The following is a 19,700-nucleotide window of genomic DNA, read 5'->3' as shown; positions in this document are numbered from 1 at the left end:
GAAAAGAATTATCTTTATCTTTTGGAGCTCAAAATCATATCAAATTAATTTAAAAATCTTTTTCACTTGATTAATGTTAAGTGCTTTTATTCTCCCATTCACATCACAATGTGTACTTCAATGGTATCACAACTACATATTGTTTGCTTTGAATTATTTTTATGAAGTTATTAATATAAATTTAGAAAATTTATTAAACGAGTCAAATTAATATTATTAGAAAATCATTAACGTGATTTTGCATTTTTAATTAATAAAATGGCCTAATTTATCAATTTTAATAAGTAAACTTTTAAATTTATAAATTTAAATGGGGTTAAATGATCTCATTGTTTACTATGAAGCATCACACAGGTTATGATTCTCTATGGAACAATTATTATTTTTTTATTAATTTATTTTGACACGGAGAGAAATAATCAATTATTTATAAATAGTAAGGATCAAATTCTTCTTATAAAGATAAAAGAAAAAATTTTCTAACATTTTGGGTTCAATAGTGATAGAGAAAATCAAAATACAAAACAAAAAAGTTGTAATGTTTCTGATTGTATTTTGTGAGAGAGTACGAATGTGACAATTATTAAACATTTTAATGAAAAAAATATGTGAGCCCTTTATATATTAGTGGACGAAACAATTTCTTAAGACATAACTTGCAAATGGAAAATTGTACATGCAACTGAAAGCACATATCTTACCAAAAAAACGAACACGCACCTCCGTGATTTTCCTCTAAAGCTTCTCTATTTGTTTTACCCATAATTTTCATAGCAAAGTTTATGATGTAATTGGTTGTGATCGCAACTCTTTTATGTTAAAAATAGAGATGAAATATCCGATGACTGGAAAAATGTGTTAGTCCCGATTAAGAATGATGAAAGCATAAGTGCTCTTGCTTTTGCGGCATTACAAGCCCCTGGAACGACAGTGGAGGTTTATGTTGAATTAGTTGCAAATTTGAGTAATGCAAGGAAAATCATAACTAGCATGGAACTTCCAGAATCAGGTCCTAGTGTAGGCTATGATACATTCACAGAAATATTAAGTAACCCAAATTACTTTAATGAGCATTTGGATGAGTTTACCTCTCCAACTCATTCACGTGGCATTGGTGGTGGTGTAATGAACACCTTTTCCACGAGTCACTTAGGTAGGCATAATGCCAACAAGGTTGACTCTTTAGATCAGGAGGATGAGCATATTGATTCTGATCAGGTGGCGGTGTAATGTTCGTTTGTTCGCAGCTGGCTTCGCGTATATCTCTCGAGGTCCCACTCCCCACATACTCTCGTCTACTACAGAGACGCACTTGATCGACAACGGGACGAGCAGGTTATTAACATTTATTATTTATATTAATTATGAATAAATTGTATATATTACTGAGTATATTGATTTCTATTACAGATGACATGGCAGCCTTACACAACGGCTAAGATGGACGCTTTGCCACACATATGTAATCGGGCCACGAGATTTGGAGATCGCGTTGTCCACTTATTTGCTTTGACATCGTCGAGCTACATCTCCCGGATCGTGTCATGCGTCAATTCGGTTTAGAACAGGTTATTCCGCATGCTTGTGACACCCAACCTCAACTACATGCGATTGATCGGAGGACTGGGGACAAGAACTACGTCGTACGACATAGATCGCAGGTAGTGCGTGGAATGACCAAGCATCTAGATTGGTTCAAGGAGATAACTACACCAGTCAAAGCTCTGCTGCATACATGAATTGGTACAGGCGTATCTCCATACTACGCCTCACGAACACCATATTTGCATAGCCAGGATCACATTACCATCCGATATCTACGTTACTGGTACGTCTTCTTTTAACACTCATAACATATAGAATACTTTTATGTGATTCTTTTAACAATATGATGATAACAAACAGACTGAGCACATCCGATCGGTACTCATACAATGCAATGATACGATTCACGGGGCCGCTACATTGCTAGTTAATGTGGGGTATCGACTATGTTCTCAGACCCTTGGCTCCATTAACGCGTTATTGACCGATGCATTGAGTCAAGCGGGGTATGAGTACCTCATTCCGACTCCACCCATCATTGGTGAAGTAGATGATACATTCCATACTCCTTTTCCACGGAGTTCGGCCCACCGAGATAGCTCTTCCGGAGGATCAAGTAGTCGGTCCACAAGAGGTCGCAAGCGTTCATCTACTCGAGGTCGGTCTTCCAGATCCCCATCGACATCCGGTGCTATGTCGCCATTCATTCCTCCAGCTTCCATGACCACTCCTCCACATCCATCGCCTCCGCAAAGGATCATCACATATCAGCGTGCTAGTCAACGACGAGCTCCTGCTCTTTATGTCATTGCAGAGGTTGACGAGTATACACCATCCTCATCCACCGGTGCGCAGAACAAAAGGGGTCGGGGATTATAGTTTAACACACTTTGTATCAATTTATATGCTTTGAACTTCTTGTATCACTTTCCATGATTGTAATATATCTTCGCATTATTTTTCTTAATTAGTGTTTTCAAATCAAGTTGGTTCGTAGTTGATTATTATGGAATAGATGGTATTGAACTAGTTCAATACAGGTTGTACTAACTATTTATGGGAATTGAAAGAACAACATAAAATGTTGCAAAGGCACAGAGCAAACCGCCAAATGAGATGGCGATTCACCCAGAACAAACCGCCACATGAGATGGCGGTTTACTATGCACTGTTCATTGGGAAAACCGCTACTTCATGTGGCGGTTTACAATGGACCACAAACCACCATCTCATTTGGCGGTTTCCATTGGAAATAAAAAAAAAAACATTTTTCCACGTGGACTGTAAATTGGGAAATAGTTTTTCATTTCATGCAAAGTGGGAAATACTTGTGGAATTAGCAATATTATGGGAAAGAATTTCATTTTATTTACAAAATTCATTCCCAAGCATTACCACTTGAACATGTGGTATTAACTATTAAATGGTAATGAAAATTGTGACAAAAAAACTTTTTATTGATCAAACTTTTATACCACTATGATGACATAATACATATAAAAATTTATACTACAGATCATTCCCGTTACCACCAATTAATACCATTAATTAAACGAACCGTTGTATTATGTGTTTCATCACATGAAAAACTCCGATCAATGTTATAACAACTCCGATCAAAGTTACATATAGATGCAATATTAGAAAAGCGTCATGTTTCAAAATATGACCATAAAAACGAAAGAAATGGGGACACGTTCGTTAAGCTGTAACAGCATTAACGCTAATTAAACATAGCAAAATGGAGTGGAACTAGAGGTGTTCATTCGGTTGATCGGGTCGGTTTCGGACGGGTGTTATTCGGTTCGGTTGCATTTCGAATCGGTTATTTTTCGCCTGTGTGTTACAATGGGTCACACTCGGGTCGAGTCGGTTAGTCACGGTTCGGTTAGAGATCGGTTATTCAAACTATCGGGTTAGCATCAGTTCGGTGTCGGTTGAAGTTCGTGTCGAGTGTCAATCGGTCTCGGGTTGTCATCGATTACTAATTGGTTCGGTTTTTTCGGGTACAGATCGGGTTCGAGCTTTATTTTTCGAGAAGTTATCGGTTACGGATAACTATTGATTGGGTCAATATCAAAATAAGTTAATAGTCAGGTTTTTAATTGATGTATGCTCATTTACTTACAAAAAATAATTACCGATTGTTTTATCAGATATAGCAGATAGGGGCGTCAAACAGGTCAGATTGGGTCATTTTCAGGTTCGGATCATATATAAATGGGTCAATAAACCCTTAACTTGAACCTGACCCATTTAATTAATGGGTCAAAAATTGAAACCCCGACCTGATCTGTAGCAGATCGGATCAACCTGCTAATGACCCATTTAACCTACTTTTTTTTAGGTCATTAAATTCATATATTTCAGGTCATTTGACCCATTTAACCTTAATTAAAGGTTTCCTCCAAAAATAAACGTATGCCACTTAATGCAGCGAGTACACGGTATTCTTTAGTTAAAGGCAAAAGAATAGTTCGCTTTGTGCTCACGGCGTGGCTGCGTAAGTTGGTATGAGATTTGTGGAAGTGATTTAAATGATTTTTCTTTTATTAGTATCTTTCATTGCCGATGTGGGACAACTTCCTTTGTTATTGAAAGTCATCTTCAGCTAACAAATCCCTTAGCCGATGTGGGACAACTTCCTTTCTTATTGAAAGTCATCTTCAGCTGACAAATCCCTCAATACATGGTAATTGGTATTATCTTAGTTTTACGAAGTATTTAATAGGCAGATCAATTTATTTCAATTAGTTTATATATATATATATATATATATATATATATATATATATATATATATATATATATATATATATATATATATATATATATATATATATATATATATATATATATATTAATATATATATATATATATATATATATATATATATATTTTCTGTATGCAATCTCTTCTGTATAGAACTTGTGTTCTTCCTTTTTCCGTATTATTAGAAAACTGAAATTGGAGTTAATTTGCTAAAATTAGGTGAAAATTTGATTCGGATTTATAACAGTTCGATTTACAATCGGTTCGGGTTTGTATCAGTTCGGGTTAAAAACAGTTCGATCTTAATCGGTGTTAGTCAGGTTACATTCGGTTACGTGCATAATTCGGGTCGGATTTGACTCGGGTCGATCACTGTTCAGTTCGGGTAACATCGGTTAAGGTTTATATGTCGGTTATAAAATTCGGTTGCAGTTCGAGTTCTATTTTGCCCTTTTCGGTTATCAAACGGTTCGTGAAGTATCGGTTCGGGTAATTGCGGTTCGGTAAACCTAAAAAACTTACATTTTTTCGGGTCAGATAATTTTCGATTCCGGGTCGGATTTGTTTTGAACAGCTCTAAGTGGAACTAACAATATGTACATTTGGTTAACCACCCATACTGAAACGTAAAACTACGAACAATGTTATCTCCTAGAAAAAATTCGTGTTTTCTTCGCGTGATAGAGCAGCAACTTATCCATCCTGACGGTCTCAACTCTCAACTGTACAAAGGAAAACCGAAGTTACAACTCACTAAGTAGTAATGAATTCCAGTTATAATAAATAACAAAACTGTATTGACTGCAACACGCGCACCTTACTGCTTGATTTCCGAAAGGTAATCAACATCAGCATAATTCTATGGCCTATCTATTCAAGTACTCCGAAATGAACGACATTGAAGCCATTCCATGCCGTGTTGTCCTTATTATTGCCAAAATAGCATGCTCTGTTGGTCCCTTTGAGTTTGATTGAACCTATATCTTTCTTCCACATTACGGCTTTTCGAAAAGTATGGGCAAACCTCGAAGTGGCAGGGGATGTAATCTGAAAAAAACCGTCTTATCTTTGTGTCTCTGATTCTCTTTCTCGTCGATAGGAAAAATCTGAGTTAATCACCACTCTTCCGACTCTCCGATTTCTTCGACTCCTTTTACTCTTGCCTTTCTTCTTTTCCTTTTCGATTGAAGGTAGTGAAGTTGGGAGGTTGTTGATCCATACTAAAGGAACTAACGCAACCAAAAACTGTAGTGTGATCCCAACCGGGAGACTAGAAAAATTATCCGAAGTTATACCAAGCATTGAAGCCAATCCAATACCGAAGAAACCGCTAAAAATCGACGACAAAGTCAAAGCTGAAGCCAGGAACGCAGTTACCGAAGCTTCACATCCCGGAGGACATAAGCTCCCGATAAGCACAAAAAAGGGTACGGTTTTAAAAGTAGCGATAGTCTCAGCTAAACCCGACAAGCACAGAGCAAATACATCATTTGGTACTCCAAACTTTAAGTTGAATTGTTTTACGAGAACAAGGTCAAAAAGGAGAGAGAACGCATACACGATCTGAACTACGCTGATTAGCTTCTTCATAGGGATATTCTTCCAATACCGGTCATAGAGAACAGTTAATGATAAAAGCAGTATCTGCCCAATTACCTTGGAAGTTCCGATGACGGAAGGATCTAGATTAAGGTATTGTGTTTGATAGCAAAAGATAGATCCCGTAAGCATAGGCACCATTGCAATAGAAGCTACAACCCATATTAGAGGCCGTGATATTTTATCCCCGCTCAACGCAACTATAAGGTCGGAGAACTGCTTCTTGATATTGGTCAAGAATGAAGTGTGTACACGATTGGAGCATAATGAACTTTGTTCAACAAAGGAACTTGAAGGTTTCGATAAACCGAGGGACGCTTCTCTTGTCAAAAAGGAAACGAGAAGTTGTGCGGAGAGGAGGAGTGCAAATATAGAAAAAAGCGTCTTCGGGTGTGTTTTAGATAAAAGTATACCACCCAATGAATTGCCTAAAACTCCAGCCAGCGCTATTGCCATGAACGTATAGGATTGTAGCCCAACAATTTTGTGCTTTTGACCATATTCGGCAACAAGCGCATCTTGCGCAACCTCTGTAACGGCCGCCCCAAGATTACTGAAAAGAACGCATGTCATAAGGGTAGGAAGGGCTTCACCCACCACTGAAATTAAAGATAATGGCCCCCATGACAACATCTGCAAAAGAACTAGACAACAAAATCGAATATTTATAAGCATCACTAATGAGGATTAGTCTTAATGTAGGTAATAAGAGTATCGAGAACCTCAAAAAAACAAAAAAAAACGTTAGAAATCACAGAACTGTCTAATTCTAATCTAGGATGACAAGAAACTAGACCACTTCTCGGCCTTTGAACAACATTTCACTGATCCAACAACATTAAAAAGGTTCCGGTCTAGATGAGTTAAAGAAAGGCAGGATGTATGCAAACTTAAAGGTTATTTTTTGATTTAACTTGTGACAGCGAAAGCCAAAGAGAATGTTTTTTTATGTTTCGAGCGTTTCATTTCATAATCAGTGTATTCCACACATTCCATAATGTTTGTGACAAAGTAAAATATAAGCTCGTACAATAATCCAAGTCGGCTTTTTACTTTCAATGTTTACAACTGAATACCCGATCAAACAGAAATGACTCAACGCGAAAATAAGACGATATGATCGATCATTTAAACTGTGATTTTCTATGATTTGTTCTTCTAAAGTATCCACTCACTTGTTCTTGACAGTGTCAAATATCAATATACTTGTGATATCCAACAATAGTTATTAACTACTTGATCTTAAAAAGTTAGAAGGGAACAAAGAGTAATAGAATTGAATACAATTAAAGGTTACTTAGAAAATCAAGAGCACAAAACAGCTTCAAAAACCACAAAGACATCATAACCATGCAAGGGAATTGGTAAAAATACATGAAAATCCTGTTCTGTTCTATGCCTTCTTCACAGATTCTTCTCTCTTGGTGCTCCATGATGCAAGAAATGCAAAATAACAGAAGCAATCATTATCATTTCTGGGCCGTTTGGTTAATAATACTAATTGGCGGTAATGGAAATGATTTTAGAGTAAATTTTCATAATATATATCATGTCATAACCATGATAATAAAAGTTCAATCACAAAAAGTTTTTTTTCACAATTTTTCATTACCATCTAATACCACGTGCATCGGAATGAATTTGCGAAGAAAATAAACTTGTTGAAAGAGAACAAGTATGGTCGTTAAATTTATCAAGAAATATTCTACACTAACATTCCATTACCATTCCCCCCACTTAGTAGTGGTTACCAAACGGGTTGTTAAGGTACATTACTTTAAGCATTTCTCAATAGTTATCCACAAGGTTACATATCAAAATAGCTTTTTAAGCCAATCTCAATATACCATTATGCTAAAATTTGTTCTTCAGATTATAAAAAAGTATTAACTACAAAGTTCATGAGAAAAGTGCATTATCTTATGTGTATAAGCATTATGAAACAAAATTTCCTCTACAAAAACCTAAAAAACCTTACTAGAAACATAAAGGAACAGATTAAAAAGCAACATAAACACCCAAAAAATATTGCTAATAAAAAAGAAAAAGGACTAAGAATTAACCTCCTATGCATATATAAGGAATTCTATGAGCAGAACCAATGTAGAGAGCATCAGATAAAATCCCATATAAGGGTTTAGCCACCATGGGTAGATTACCAGAATTCTGCACCAATTGCAAAGTTGAAGGATCAAAATTCAGATTATGGGCCATGTGAAAATTAAGAGCCAACCATGGAAAACACCTAAACCCTTGTACCCAATAACCCAATCCACACAAAATCATCATTTGTTTACTACCCATTTTGACATTACCATCAATCTTTTCTCCCTCAACAATCCCCTCATTATCACCTCTTTTTTCCCTTTTTCCCTTGCTTTTTTCCATGAAAGGTACAGCCTTTGGCACTTTAACAATGGAATTTATGTAATTTCTTGAATTGGGTTTCATGAATTTGTTGATAAAATCAAAGGGGGTGAGGAATTTAGAGTTTTGGGATTGAAAACAAATTATGGGTTTTGATTTTGGGTTAGTTTTGATTAATGGGTTTGTAAAAATTCCATTGGGAATTAGCAAAGAAACCATGATTCTTCTTCTTATTCTTCTTTAGCCTTATAGACAAGAGAAGAAGGAACAAAAATGTATAGATAGAAAGCCAAAAATGTTATAATTTTACGCCATATAAATGCATTGATTGAAGAACCAAAATAGTAGGAAAAGAGGGGTGGATTGATTTAAGAGGGAGAGAGATCTAGAAGAGTGTAGGGAAGGGAAGGGATTTTTGCACACTCATTCTCCACAACAAAACTCATATTGGGAGTTGGGACATGGGAGGGGAACATGGAGAAACACACCAAAAGAATTTTCGAGGGTTGACGTCCCTTTCTAACAGGAGTACTTGATTTTGTGGGTATATAACGTATTTAAAATAAATGAGAAACGGTTCTTCTGAGACGCGCATAAAATATATCAACTAAATAGTTTAATTAATACAAGTTAAAGAGGAAATAAAATATAAGCTCCTTGCTCTTTGAAAAATGGCCCCTCACAAGAGTAAAGAGAACAACGGAGAATTAGTCAAAATAAAAAATAAAATAGAATAAATACTAACTAAATAATTCCTTTTGCCAAAATTTTTGAATAGATAATTTTGTTATTTTAGTTTTTGATCTTCATTAAGTCAATAAAATAATAATAATAATAATAATAATAATAATAATAATAAGATAAAAACTAAATAACTAATAATTCCCTTTTATAACCAAAATTGTTGAATAAATATTTTTGACTATTTACTTTTTAAAGTGAATGATATAAAAAAATAAAATAAAAGGAGTAACTAACTAATTTCTATTATTTATACGCCTAAATTGTTGAATAAATAATTTTTTTAAAACTTTTTGATTTTAAGGGAAGAAAAAAAAAATTAAATTTTAAGTAACTAATTGTTTTTATATATGTGTAAGAGGTTGAATACATAATTTTTATTTTTTAATTATTTTTTATTCCGTAAAAAAAAAAAATTATATATTCACTTGTTCGTTGTTATTAACATCGAATAGACCCAGACCTTAGCTTCAGATCCAAAGACAATTATTTCGGAAATTAATTTTAGGCTAAACTTCGGGTATTTTTTTTAAAAGTAACGCTTATTTATTTCAAATAGTCTAATATTTCTTCTCTTCAATATACTTTTGAATTTTACTTTTTAGCTATTTAAAGCATAAATTATTTTAATTATTAATATATTAAATTATACATAACTTCTAAAATACAAAATTTATGCTATGAAAGTATCTGATTTACTCAATTTAATTTTTTTTATTATCTAACAATCCAAACAATATTTAAGATGATAGAGTATTGATATATTAATTTTAGGTTCTCACACGTCAATTTCTACAAATGCCCCAATACATCATCAATTTATCTTCCCTTCTATTATTAGCCTCTCAATTGGACCATTATTTTCCATTTTTGGCGACTTATTGTTTCTCCAGACAACGACATACTCTCTTGCCACCTTACGTACATTTTGAAATTAAAGTAGTTAAAATGCCAATAATTTGATAAATAATCAGACATATTTTAATGGATAAAATTAAAATGCGATAGAAAAGAATTTAAAAGTCACAAATTTTAAGGAGGAAAAAAAGAGAAATAGCTTAAGATGATTCAAGCATGTGTAAATCCTATTAATAAAGATAGAAAATTAAATCAAATAACTTAAATAGAAGACAAACAAATCTAAATTCTAAAGATTCAAACTTACAAATTAAACCAACAAAAATTTGAAATAAATATACAATAAAAATTCATATGAACAGCCAATAGACTATTTTATTAGTTTATATAACCAATTTTAATCTTTTAAAATAAAAAAAAGAGATAAATTGAAAATTAATTATTGAAACATAGAAGATGTCTATGCTACTAAATACTACCCATAAAATTTACCCTTTTTGAAAGTAAAAAGTAATTCTGCAAGATACCTAGCCATAATAATAATAATAATAATAATAATAATAATAATAATAATAATATTAATAGATGATGATTCCATTTTTCACAACTTAATATGGAATGCCATAAATGTTTGCATTACAATTAAACTAAAAAGTGTTATTCCATCTAGGTGCTTATTAAAGAGCTCCCTCACAAGCAAATTCTTATGAGTTATAATAAGCAGAGGATAAGAAAGGGGCTCAAATTACTCCCGAAGAAAGTGGTATATGCCTCAACTGAGACTAGACTCGATTCTCATCCAAATACTTATTTTAAAAATAAGGTTTTAGTTTGGAAAAGAATCAAAATAAAAATTAATCAAAATAATCAATTGCAAGAAACACCATGCTATCAATAATTCCTTCAATACCTTCACATCAACCACTTTATACACATCATTAACTTCATTTGATGACGCCAGTTCGTCGAGGCTAACTTTGTTATTCATCCTCTGTGACAAGAGAATGTCGCCCAATGAGCCAATTCACTGTCAATTGTCCCAGCTTCCGTCCCTTTCTATTTAGATCACAACAAACACAAGAAATGCGATAATTTCGTACAACATAATCAAGTAATCAAAACTTATAAACAACTTCACTACCATTTAGGACAACTTGGTCAATACCCTTTGAAATTCAATACATTCAGCTGCTACAGTACTAATCAATAACATTAGGTTCAAAGTCTAGCATGGGGATAAATCAAAATGTGTTTCCAGCAATGAATGAACTTCTGTGAGAGAAGAAACCTTAAAATCTGGCTGGTGCTCGACTGAAGCGAACTCAGGAGAGTCATACCTCCCATTTTCGTCAAGTAAGCATGTGTATGCACCTGCTCTTTTCCCACAGACTACCTGTTAAGAATAGAAAACGGAAGGATAGATTTCTATGTCATTAGTGGAATTATGAATGATAAGGCTTACTGAGTTAGGTTTTAAAGGAAAACTTAGTATCACGAGAGCCTACCAGTTCTTAGAATTAAAAGAAATCATAAATTCAAATTTAATGTGATAAGAACACGACTCCTGACTCATGAGTTGTATTTGATTTCTTCTTTTACTTTCCATGATGTTCTATTGTTGTTCATCTTTGGTTTTATTACATAATTTACTTGATTACCAAGTGTGTAAGAATTTAGCCAAGGTTTGGGCCAAACCCAAAAATATTAGAGTTTTACGTAATGAATTTCAAGATCTTCCGTCCTGCATTGTTGTATCAACTCCTGAAGTGACGGATACTTGTCACAATGTTAAGCACCAGAACGGAATAAGGATTCAAAGACAAAATACACTAGTACGGAATCATAAATCTACAGTTAAACTCACATCATCTTTTAGGCTATCACCAATCATAATCACTTCATCAGGCTGTACATCCCAAGTCGAGCATATATGTAACAGCGGAGCTGGATCAGGTTTGCAAGGGCGAAACTCTCTGCTGAGTGCAGGAGAAAAAGTCATCTGTAAATTAAGAAAACACTGTTGTTTAAGAATCTCAACCCAATCATTTCAATAAGACAGGTGTGACTGAACACATTAAATCTTAACACAAGACATTAAATCAACAGATCTAAGTAAAACAAGAGGGTGAAAAAAACAGAGCCAGGGAAAAAGCACGCAAAACTAGCCTTATTGGTGAAGAGGAGTCGATTTGACTGTTTTGTTAGCTACATCTCAGTTCTCTCCTACTCTATGTTGAATTTCTATTCTATATAGCCCCAGCACCTTCTAGCCACAAAAACAAATCCTGCACCTTACATTGACCATGTGGAATAACTTGAGCAGATTTAATCGTTAATTATTGAGAACAGAAACAACTTATCACGATAAACAAATGCACACACCATCCCAAACCAAACAAAACACTTGCAATTGGCATATGAACTTATGGAAAGAACATAGTCCACATAAAAATGACAATCGCCATTTTAGTCGTGTTTGGTTCGTATAGGAATGAATTGCGAATACATGTACTGATTATTGGAATTGAGTTTGTAGTTAATTTGTTATTAGATATGGCAGAACTAAGTATAATCTGTGCTAGCGCGATTTTCGGTGCTAATTTGTTTTGGATCATGTTGCCGACCCCATATTGTTTGAATTAAGTTTTCACATCGCTGTTGGCAAAATTTTCACAAGGGAAAGCAACTAAAGGTAGTGCTGGAATAATTTTTTCTTGAACAGAGTTTGTGTTGATGCCTAGACCCTCCTGAACACTCAAAAAAAATCATTTTTTTGGAAGCAAAAATGCACCACAAAGATTATCCTAACAATTAGTTTTGGAAGCAGATTTAGCAAAGTACAGACTTTGTAAGTTAAATGTTTGTGTGGTCAAAAACAATATGGAAAGCAAGGTTTCTCAAGCATATGTTCACAAGATTTGACAAGCAAAATCCGCCTGCTTAGACCTAAGAGCTCAATTTAAAATTAAAACAAAGCAACTTGCTGCTGTATGAACCACATTGCAGGAGTGATTGATGACATCTACATATTTGCCTCAGATAGCATGTTATATGCAAACTAGATAGTGTCGTGGAGCTCAGTAAGAAGTTTGATAATACCTGAGCTAAAATATAATAGACCACATGCTAAGAAATATTCAGTTGGATAAACCAAAACAGTCAAGTAACCATGTCAACCATGAAGAGTCCAGATATACAAAATGGCATAATCCTTCATGGGATAAATTTCCAAGATTAAGCAATGTCATTGAAGCAGTGAAGCTATAGGACTCTCTCTCAAGATTGTCAGTAAAAGGTCAGCTTTCTATGAACCTAAGGATTCTAACTCCAATTCAACAGTATCAACGTAACCTTCAAGGTCCAACATGACACATTGAATGCAATGCAAACTAAACCAAACTATATATGCTAAAACCATCAGCTTGGTACTCAATCATTAAACAATGTCATAAACTTTACACAGAATTTGTAAGACTAGGTAGTTTGCAGCATATATTCATATCTTACCAAATACATCTTAATCAAATGTACAAGGAAATTCCCAAACCCCCAGCAACTGATAGTTGATACTCATTCAGCCATATTCTGGCTCCAAAATCACGTCCCAAGATACAAGCAATCTGGGATAGGATTGCTTTCTTCAAGGCATAATACCATAACAGAACATTAATATCAAACAATTAGCAAAACTAATATGTTGCAACTGCGCCGCCAAAAGAAAGTTATTCTTAATACCTGATCCATAACTAATTTTAAACATAAAAGGCACTTACCCCAAACCTTAGATGAAATATATCTACTGAATCCTTGACATTCCGAGTGATAAGTCCTTTCCTATGAAAGTGAATCAGTCAGTAAGACTCAATCAAAAGATTGCATAAACTCAAAGCCAAAGCAAACAATAGGTCTAATAAGTTTGGCATTTCTATTCCAATTTTCTTTTCTTAGACATAAGAAGTTTGGCATTTCACATGGAAGAGAACGGAGGGAACTCATGCACATAATTCAGAAGCAAACCACAATCATCACAATGGTGTACAAATCTTCTAAAAACATCAGACATAAGCATAAATAGAGAAAACAAACATGAGTTGTACCAAATAAAATCGTAGACAAAAGCTAATTAGAAAATTTTGAACTGAAAACAAAAAAAATGATACACCTCCATGCTACTTCAAACAAAAAAAAAAAAAAAAAAAAAAAAAAAAAAAACTGTTTATAAAAACTGCAATTTGCAAACCTCAATAGAAGTAATAAATCAAGAGATAACCTCCAATACAAGGTTTTGCAAATATTTCAAACCTGGATAATAAGCTAGCTTGGATATCCAATTCTAAAAAATCATGAATAATTTCTCAGATGTCATGTAGCTGATAAGCATCCATCTTCAAGTATGGTTATCATCAATTAGAAAAAAATCTACGGCCACTCCTATTTTTTTTCTTTTTTTTTTTTTTGAATTTGTTTCCACATAACTCATTAAGTTTCTTCAATAATTAGAGCAATTATCATACTTACGAATTATGATTTATTATTTATATGAAACATGAGTCAAAAGGTGAGATTAGTGTAATACTCCCTTTATTCCTAATTGATGTTTACATTGACATTTTCCATTCTTGGTACCACATTGATTTTTTTTTATTTTATTCCTCTTTAATAGTGTCTCTTTCACACTCTATCATTTAGGTGTTTCTTTGACCTTGTATCCTTCACTTTCTATCAGAGAGTAACATAATTCGCCAACTATTTTGATTTTTGAATCAGCAATTCACTCAAAAATAGCCCACGACCAGCCATAGTTTGATTTTTTTGATTCACTATTCACAAGGAGATTGATGAATCCTATGACATTGCTTTTTCCATATCCCTATTCCCCACTTCTAGTAAAAAGCTGGAATAGATAAGTAGATTCAAAGGGCATCACGAAAAACCACCGGTGGACTTGTGAACTAACATCAACTAAAGGGAATCATCTTGATCAATATTGTAAAAAAACTTTATTTGCTATGAAGTGTACACCAAAAAAAAAGGTGAAAAAATCCAATTATATGGTGGGAGTTATATGCCACTTGCTATGAAATACAATTATATAATAACTCGAAAAGCAAGAAGATCGCATTAGTTAGTAGCAAGTCAATCATCCTTATTTAAGATTAGTCCGTGGAAATTGTACTAAAACTGTCTCAGTCTCTTACATTACCAGATATGCCCATGACCACCTTATATGACATTTTTAAGAATAACAACCTTTAAAAAGAAATTATAATTGAAGGATGAAGCACTAATCTCTCTCTTTTCTCTCTGTTTCCAACCAAAATGGAAATTATTCAAGACCCAATTAATTTTATTAATGTCCCTCAAATCAGCAACAAAAAGTTTAAACAAGTTCTCTTTGTTAGTGATACATCATGAAAATAGTTCAAACAAGGAAGAAAATTAATACTCACCTTTTTCCCTCTCAATTTCCACCCCTTTCCATTATAGTTTGTCCCACTTAATTTGCACTCTTTCCCTTTTTGGTAATGATCTCACTCTTTTTTTTAATTTTATTCACAAACTTATTATCTCTCTCCATCTTAACCACTCATTTCTATCATCCATTTGTTTTTTTGTCTTATTCTCCAACTCAATCACCTTTTCTACTAAATTTCACTCAAAATATTTTGGGTAACCGAGGGAGTATACTTAAGGGATGAATATGAGGGTTATAAGTTACAGTATGAGGGTACCTTGCACAAATAAATAGGGAAAAAAATTTTGGGAGGCAGGGGGGGCTGAAGGTGGGTTGGGGGGGGGGGGGGGGGGGGAATGGTTGTTAGAGCTTAATTAGCAAGCGTAGTTGAGGTTAAAACTTTAAATTACAAATTCCATACAAAAAGCATTCTAACATATAAGCATTCAGGCATATCTTTTAAAAACAAACAGATTATTGGATTGAAGGTGTAACGATTTCTACGTATATGTTTACGAAAAAGACCCTTAAAGGCATAGTTCTTAAGAGTAGCTTCGATTAGGTAAACTCCTTCCGCCCCTAGATAAAAGTTAAGCATAAAAATTCAACCTTTGGCATTGTGTGATTGTACTTTAGACCACAAAAACCAAACAATTAATGGTTTATAATATACTCATGGTTATTTGATCTTTGACATAAAACACCTCCAAAAAAATAGGCACAACAAGCAACAAAAAAAGAAAATAAAGAACATTTTACATTCAAGTTCCAAGCTTCAAATTTCTTACATGAGATTTGAACAATTAGGCACAAACATCATTTCGAATGATCCATACACTGATCATGACAAACACTTGCTCCTATCATATTATGTTCCATCAAGACAATGAAGTTGGAACACGACTAGTATGAAATTATTAAATTGTACCGGGTCTCTCATAGCTTAAAATTCCAAATGATTTGATAAACCAGGAAAAAAACAACAAATACATCTTCAGATTGACCATTTACCTTATCTTCTTTGAGTCCAGAAAACCACAAAGTTCAGTTGCACCTGCACACAAACTGAGTAACAGTCAGATATATAACAACAAAAAGCTCTTTTACATTCAGACAAGATTGACCATACATGCTTCAGCACTATAAAACTTTAAGCTAGACATAAAGCTACTAGTGACTTGTAATGTAAATTAATGATAAAAACACATCTTGAGATAGCAGATTCATTATTAAAGAGATCCACATGTAAATGTCAAGTGAATTTATAAACAAAAGTAAAGTTATTATTATTACAATTACAATTAGCAGTATGTCTACTATGACCTTTTCTTAAACAGCCTATCATTTATGACTACTTCCTAGTGTTGAGTAAAAACTTCTCAATTACAGTTGTCCCTATCAAGAACCTAGATCAAAAATAGAGATTTGAATTGAGATTTTTTTACCCCATGAAACGAAATGAATGGACACAGATAATCCAATTCAAGAAAGTTAGGTTAAAAGGTCTATTTACATTCTAGAAATAATCGCAACGAATTCAATCCAAACTTTACCAAACATCCTAACAGTACTTGGTGAATGTGAAAATGTAGAACATAATAGATTTCTAATGTTAGGACCATAACTGGAAAAAATCCCAAAAAGAACTACATATCATTTATGGTGAACTTGTTTAGAAAACATTTTAAATCTAAATAACAGTAATTAAATTCCGTGATTCTAGAAATTATCGCAACGAATTCAATCCAAACTTTACCAAACATCCTAACAGTACATTGGTGAATGTGAAAATTTAGAACATAATAGATTTCTAATCTTAGGGCCATAACTGGAAAAAATCCCAAAAAGAACTACATATCATTTATGGTGAACTTGTTTAGAAAACATTTTATATCTAAATAACAGTAATTAAATTCCGTGAATGAACAAGACTTATGCTCAGTTCTCCCGAACGTGTAGTTCAATTTGCCATTATTTTTACACTGACATTTCCAGTTTTCTTTTCGTACACTTTAGTTTGGGAGAACATGCCCTTATGAGAGGCCCTTAAATGAGTAAATGGCCTGTTCAAAGGTGAGGTAACATATATATTTTTCCAACTCATTTAATAGATAAATTTCTCGTGGTGTTTGTAACAAGCACATATCTCATGCAAACCAAGAAATGGGAGAAAAAGAGGTAAATAGGTATACTTTATTGGGAAGTGGGAGAAGTGTGTAGATTAGATAAAAAGTTAAGTTACATGTGTGGGTGAGAATTAAAGAAATTATATGGGTTATAGCCAAGAAATGTAGCAAAACCCATGGGAGTGGGGAAGACTAAAAAGGAAAATGTTGCGAAACCCCTGGGACTGAACGAGTAACTTTTCTTAAGGCCCAAACTCCATAAAAATGAACTCGATACTTTGTACTACCACAACGGTAGAACTCCTAATCGCAAAATTCCAGCTCGTGTAAGCTTTGGGCTAATAAAGCACAATCAAACAAGCTCCCCAATTTGGCACTAATCTATTAAGATTTTCAACATTAATGAATATGTTTAAATATCCTATTATAATTAAGAGTTAATGTTATGTTACAATGTACAGCTACATCTATTTCTACCGTTATTGCAGACAAAACTGAAAAAAATATTACAAACATCTGAGGGGCCAATCTTAGTTTTAAGAAGCTCGCCTAGAGTGCCTAAGGCTACGCCATGGGCGGGAGATGGATTGAGCGCTTTGATTGGGCTAAGCGATGTGATTCCGCCTAGTAGAACTTTATAGTTAGAGCCTCAAAAGAAGCTCATTTAATGCGAGCACACACCACATATGTTTTCTTTACTTCTTTATTTTCTTCTCTTCTTTATTTCTCTTCTTTTTCTATGTTTTTCAGGGTTTTAATTTTTGGGACGCCTCACACCCAAAGGCTTACACCTTCGCCTGTCGCCTGTCGCCTAGGCTTTAGAGACACTTAGCGATTTAGGGTCTCACGCCTTTAGTGACTAAGGGGCCCACACAAAATTATTGCCTCAACTATCCTGCACAGAAAACTCAGAAATAGTTGTCTGTTAGCGACAGGTTCCGAACAGTTCCATATATTGTTCTTGACACTAAGACTAATATTTCAAACCTCATAGGCCTTAACTGTTCACAAGTTCAATATTAGGATCAAAGTACAATTTTTTTGGATTAAGGAAGAAGAATGTAAGAAAGAGGAGGGAAGGGGAAGTGAAAGGGGGGAAGAAAGGGGAGGGAAGAGAGAAGACTTTCTCATAAATGTGAACATGGCATACTTCCAATTTCCTCCCCTCCTCATTTGCTATCCAGATGTAGGACATCCCCCGGTTCCCCTCCTCCTTTCCCCCATTTCAATCCAAACAAAGCATTAGTGATGGAGATCAATCAGTCAATGATTAGGCTAAGAAGTTTCTAAAAGTTTCCAAATACTTGTATTTTGAAATTCTAACATGCCTCCAGTTAAAAAACTATAATGTTTCATAGTTTCAATGCCTATAATTTCCAAATTCAACATCATGATAATCACATTCATTCATCAAAGTACTAAGCCAAAATTCTAGCCGCAATAAGCATAAGCAACAATCCCAACCACAACACGATATATGACAACTTCAATAAATCTACCAGCACAATTAATAAACAAAAAATGCAAAAAAAAAAAAAAAAAAAAAAAAAAAAAAAAAAAAAAAAAAAACTAACCGGGCATAATCTGCAGACGATCAAGACCTTGGCGTTCAAAATCAGCAATAATCTGGTAAGCTTTTTGCTGTTCATTAGGGTTCCAAGATTCAATATGATGTAAAATATCAATTCCAGAAGGGTTTTGTGATTTAATAGTTAAGTATTGTTCCTCTCCCAAAACAGCTTTATACATTGCTGGAAAATCAATTACTGGAACAGTAAGAGTTCCGTCCATGTCGAACACAACACCTCGTAGCTTGATTTTAGCTATGGAGTTGCTTGTTGCGAGATTTTCAGTGGAATTCGATGTAAAGTGCGCCATTAATGGACGGTGTCGGAGGAAGATGAGAGGTCGAAATAGTGAAGTGAGCATAATACAAAGAGCGAGAAGTGGAGGCAGTTTAGACGATGCGCTTTAAAGTGGAGCAGAGTGAGGTGATAGTGCATTTCTTTCTTTTTCTCTTTTGTTGGGGCCAAGCCAATTGATGAGTCGCATCATATACTCCTCCGTCTCAATAAATTTTTCCTCATATATTTCTAATTTTAGACATAATTCTACCCGTATATTATTAATAATAATATTATCTTTTATTTCTAAATAAATATTCTACTGCATCAATTCACCATATTCAACTCATTAGTCAAAGCAAATGGGACGAGTTGAGATCCAAAGAAACAAC

The 19,700-nt window shown here is 34.0% G+C and overlaps 2 protein-coding genes and 1 non-coding gene across 6 annotated transcripts; all 3 read right to left on the bottom strand.

The window, feature by feature from the left end:
- Window positions 1-3,930: 3,930 nt before the first annotated feature.
- On the bottom strand, window positions 3,931-4,046 carry LOC130826382 (U5 spliceosomal RNA). The gene has a single exon (XR_009047085.1). It is a non-coding gene; the product is annotated as a U5 spliceosomal RNA (small nuclear RNA).
- A 426-nt stretch (window positions 4,047-4,472) lies between these two features.
- Window positions 4,473-8,797, bottom strand: LOC130825983 (probable folate-biopterin transporter 9, chloroplastic). 3 transcript variants are annotated; one of them, XR_009046988.1, is made up of 3 exons: window positions 7,981-8,797; window positions 5,135-6,561; window positions 4,475-5,040 (listed from the first exon to the last, which is right to left on the bottom strand). XR_009046988.1 is itself a non-coding variant. In XM_057691447.1 (2 exons), the coding sequence occupies exon 2, from the start codon at window positions 6,548-6,550 to the stop codon at window positions 5,381-5,383; it is 1,170 nt and encodes a 389-aa protein (XP_057547430.1). In that variant the 5' UTR covers window positions 7,981-8,119; the 3' UTR covers window positions 4,473-5,380. The 3 variants fall into 3 exon arrangements, 2 of the variants coding, with proteins under 2 accessions (XP_057547430.1, XP_057547429.1); XM_057691447.1 differs by having other exon boundaries at window positions 4,473-6,550; window positions 7,981-8,119; XM_057691446.1 differs by having other exon boundaries at window positions 4,474-6,561.
- A 1,659-nt stretch (window positions 8,798-10,456) lies between these two features.
- On the bottom strand, window positions 10,457-19,510 carry LOC130825845 (haloacid dehalogenase-like hydrolase domain-containing protein At2g33255). Of its 2 annotated transcripts, XM_057691287.1 has the most exons (6): window positions 19,039-19,510; window positions 16,350-16,392; window positions 13,657-13,717; window positions 11,748-11,882; window positions 11,172-11,276; window positions 10,457-10,939 (listed from the first exon to the last, which is right to left on the bottom strand). In XM_057691287.1, the coding sequence occupies exons 1-6, from the start codon at window positions 19,391-19,393 to the stop codon at window positions 10,868-10,870; spliced, it is 771 nt and encodes a 256-aa protein (XP_057547270.1). In that variant the 5' UTR covers window positions 19,394-19,510; the 3' UTR covers window positions 10,457-10,867. The 2 variants fall into 2 exon arrangements, with proteins under 2 accessions (XP_057547270.1, XP_057547271.1); XM_057691288.1 differs by having other exon boundaries at window positions 10,457-11,276; window positions 19,039-19,509.
- Window positions 19,511-19,700: the final 190 nt, after the last annotated feature.

Source organism: Amaranthus tricolor, chromosome 10 (genome assembly GCF_026212465.1).
Source record: "Amaranthus tricolor cultivar Red isolate AtriRed21 chromosome 10, ASM2621246v1, whole genome shotgun sequence".
Classification (NCBI taxonomy): Eukaryota; Viridiplantae; Streptophyta; class Magnoliopsida; order Caryophyllales; family Amaranthaceae; genus Amaranthus; species Amaranthus tricolor.
This window is presented reverse-complemented; position numbering and strand designations above follow the sequence as displayed.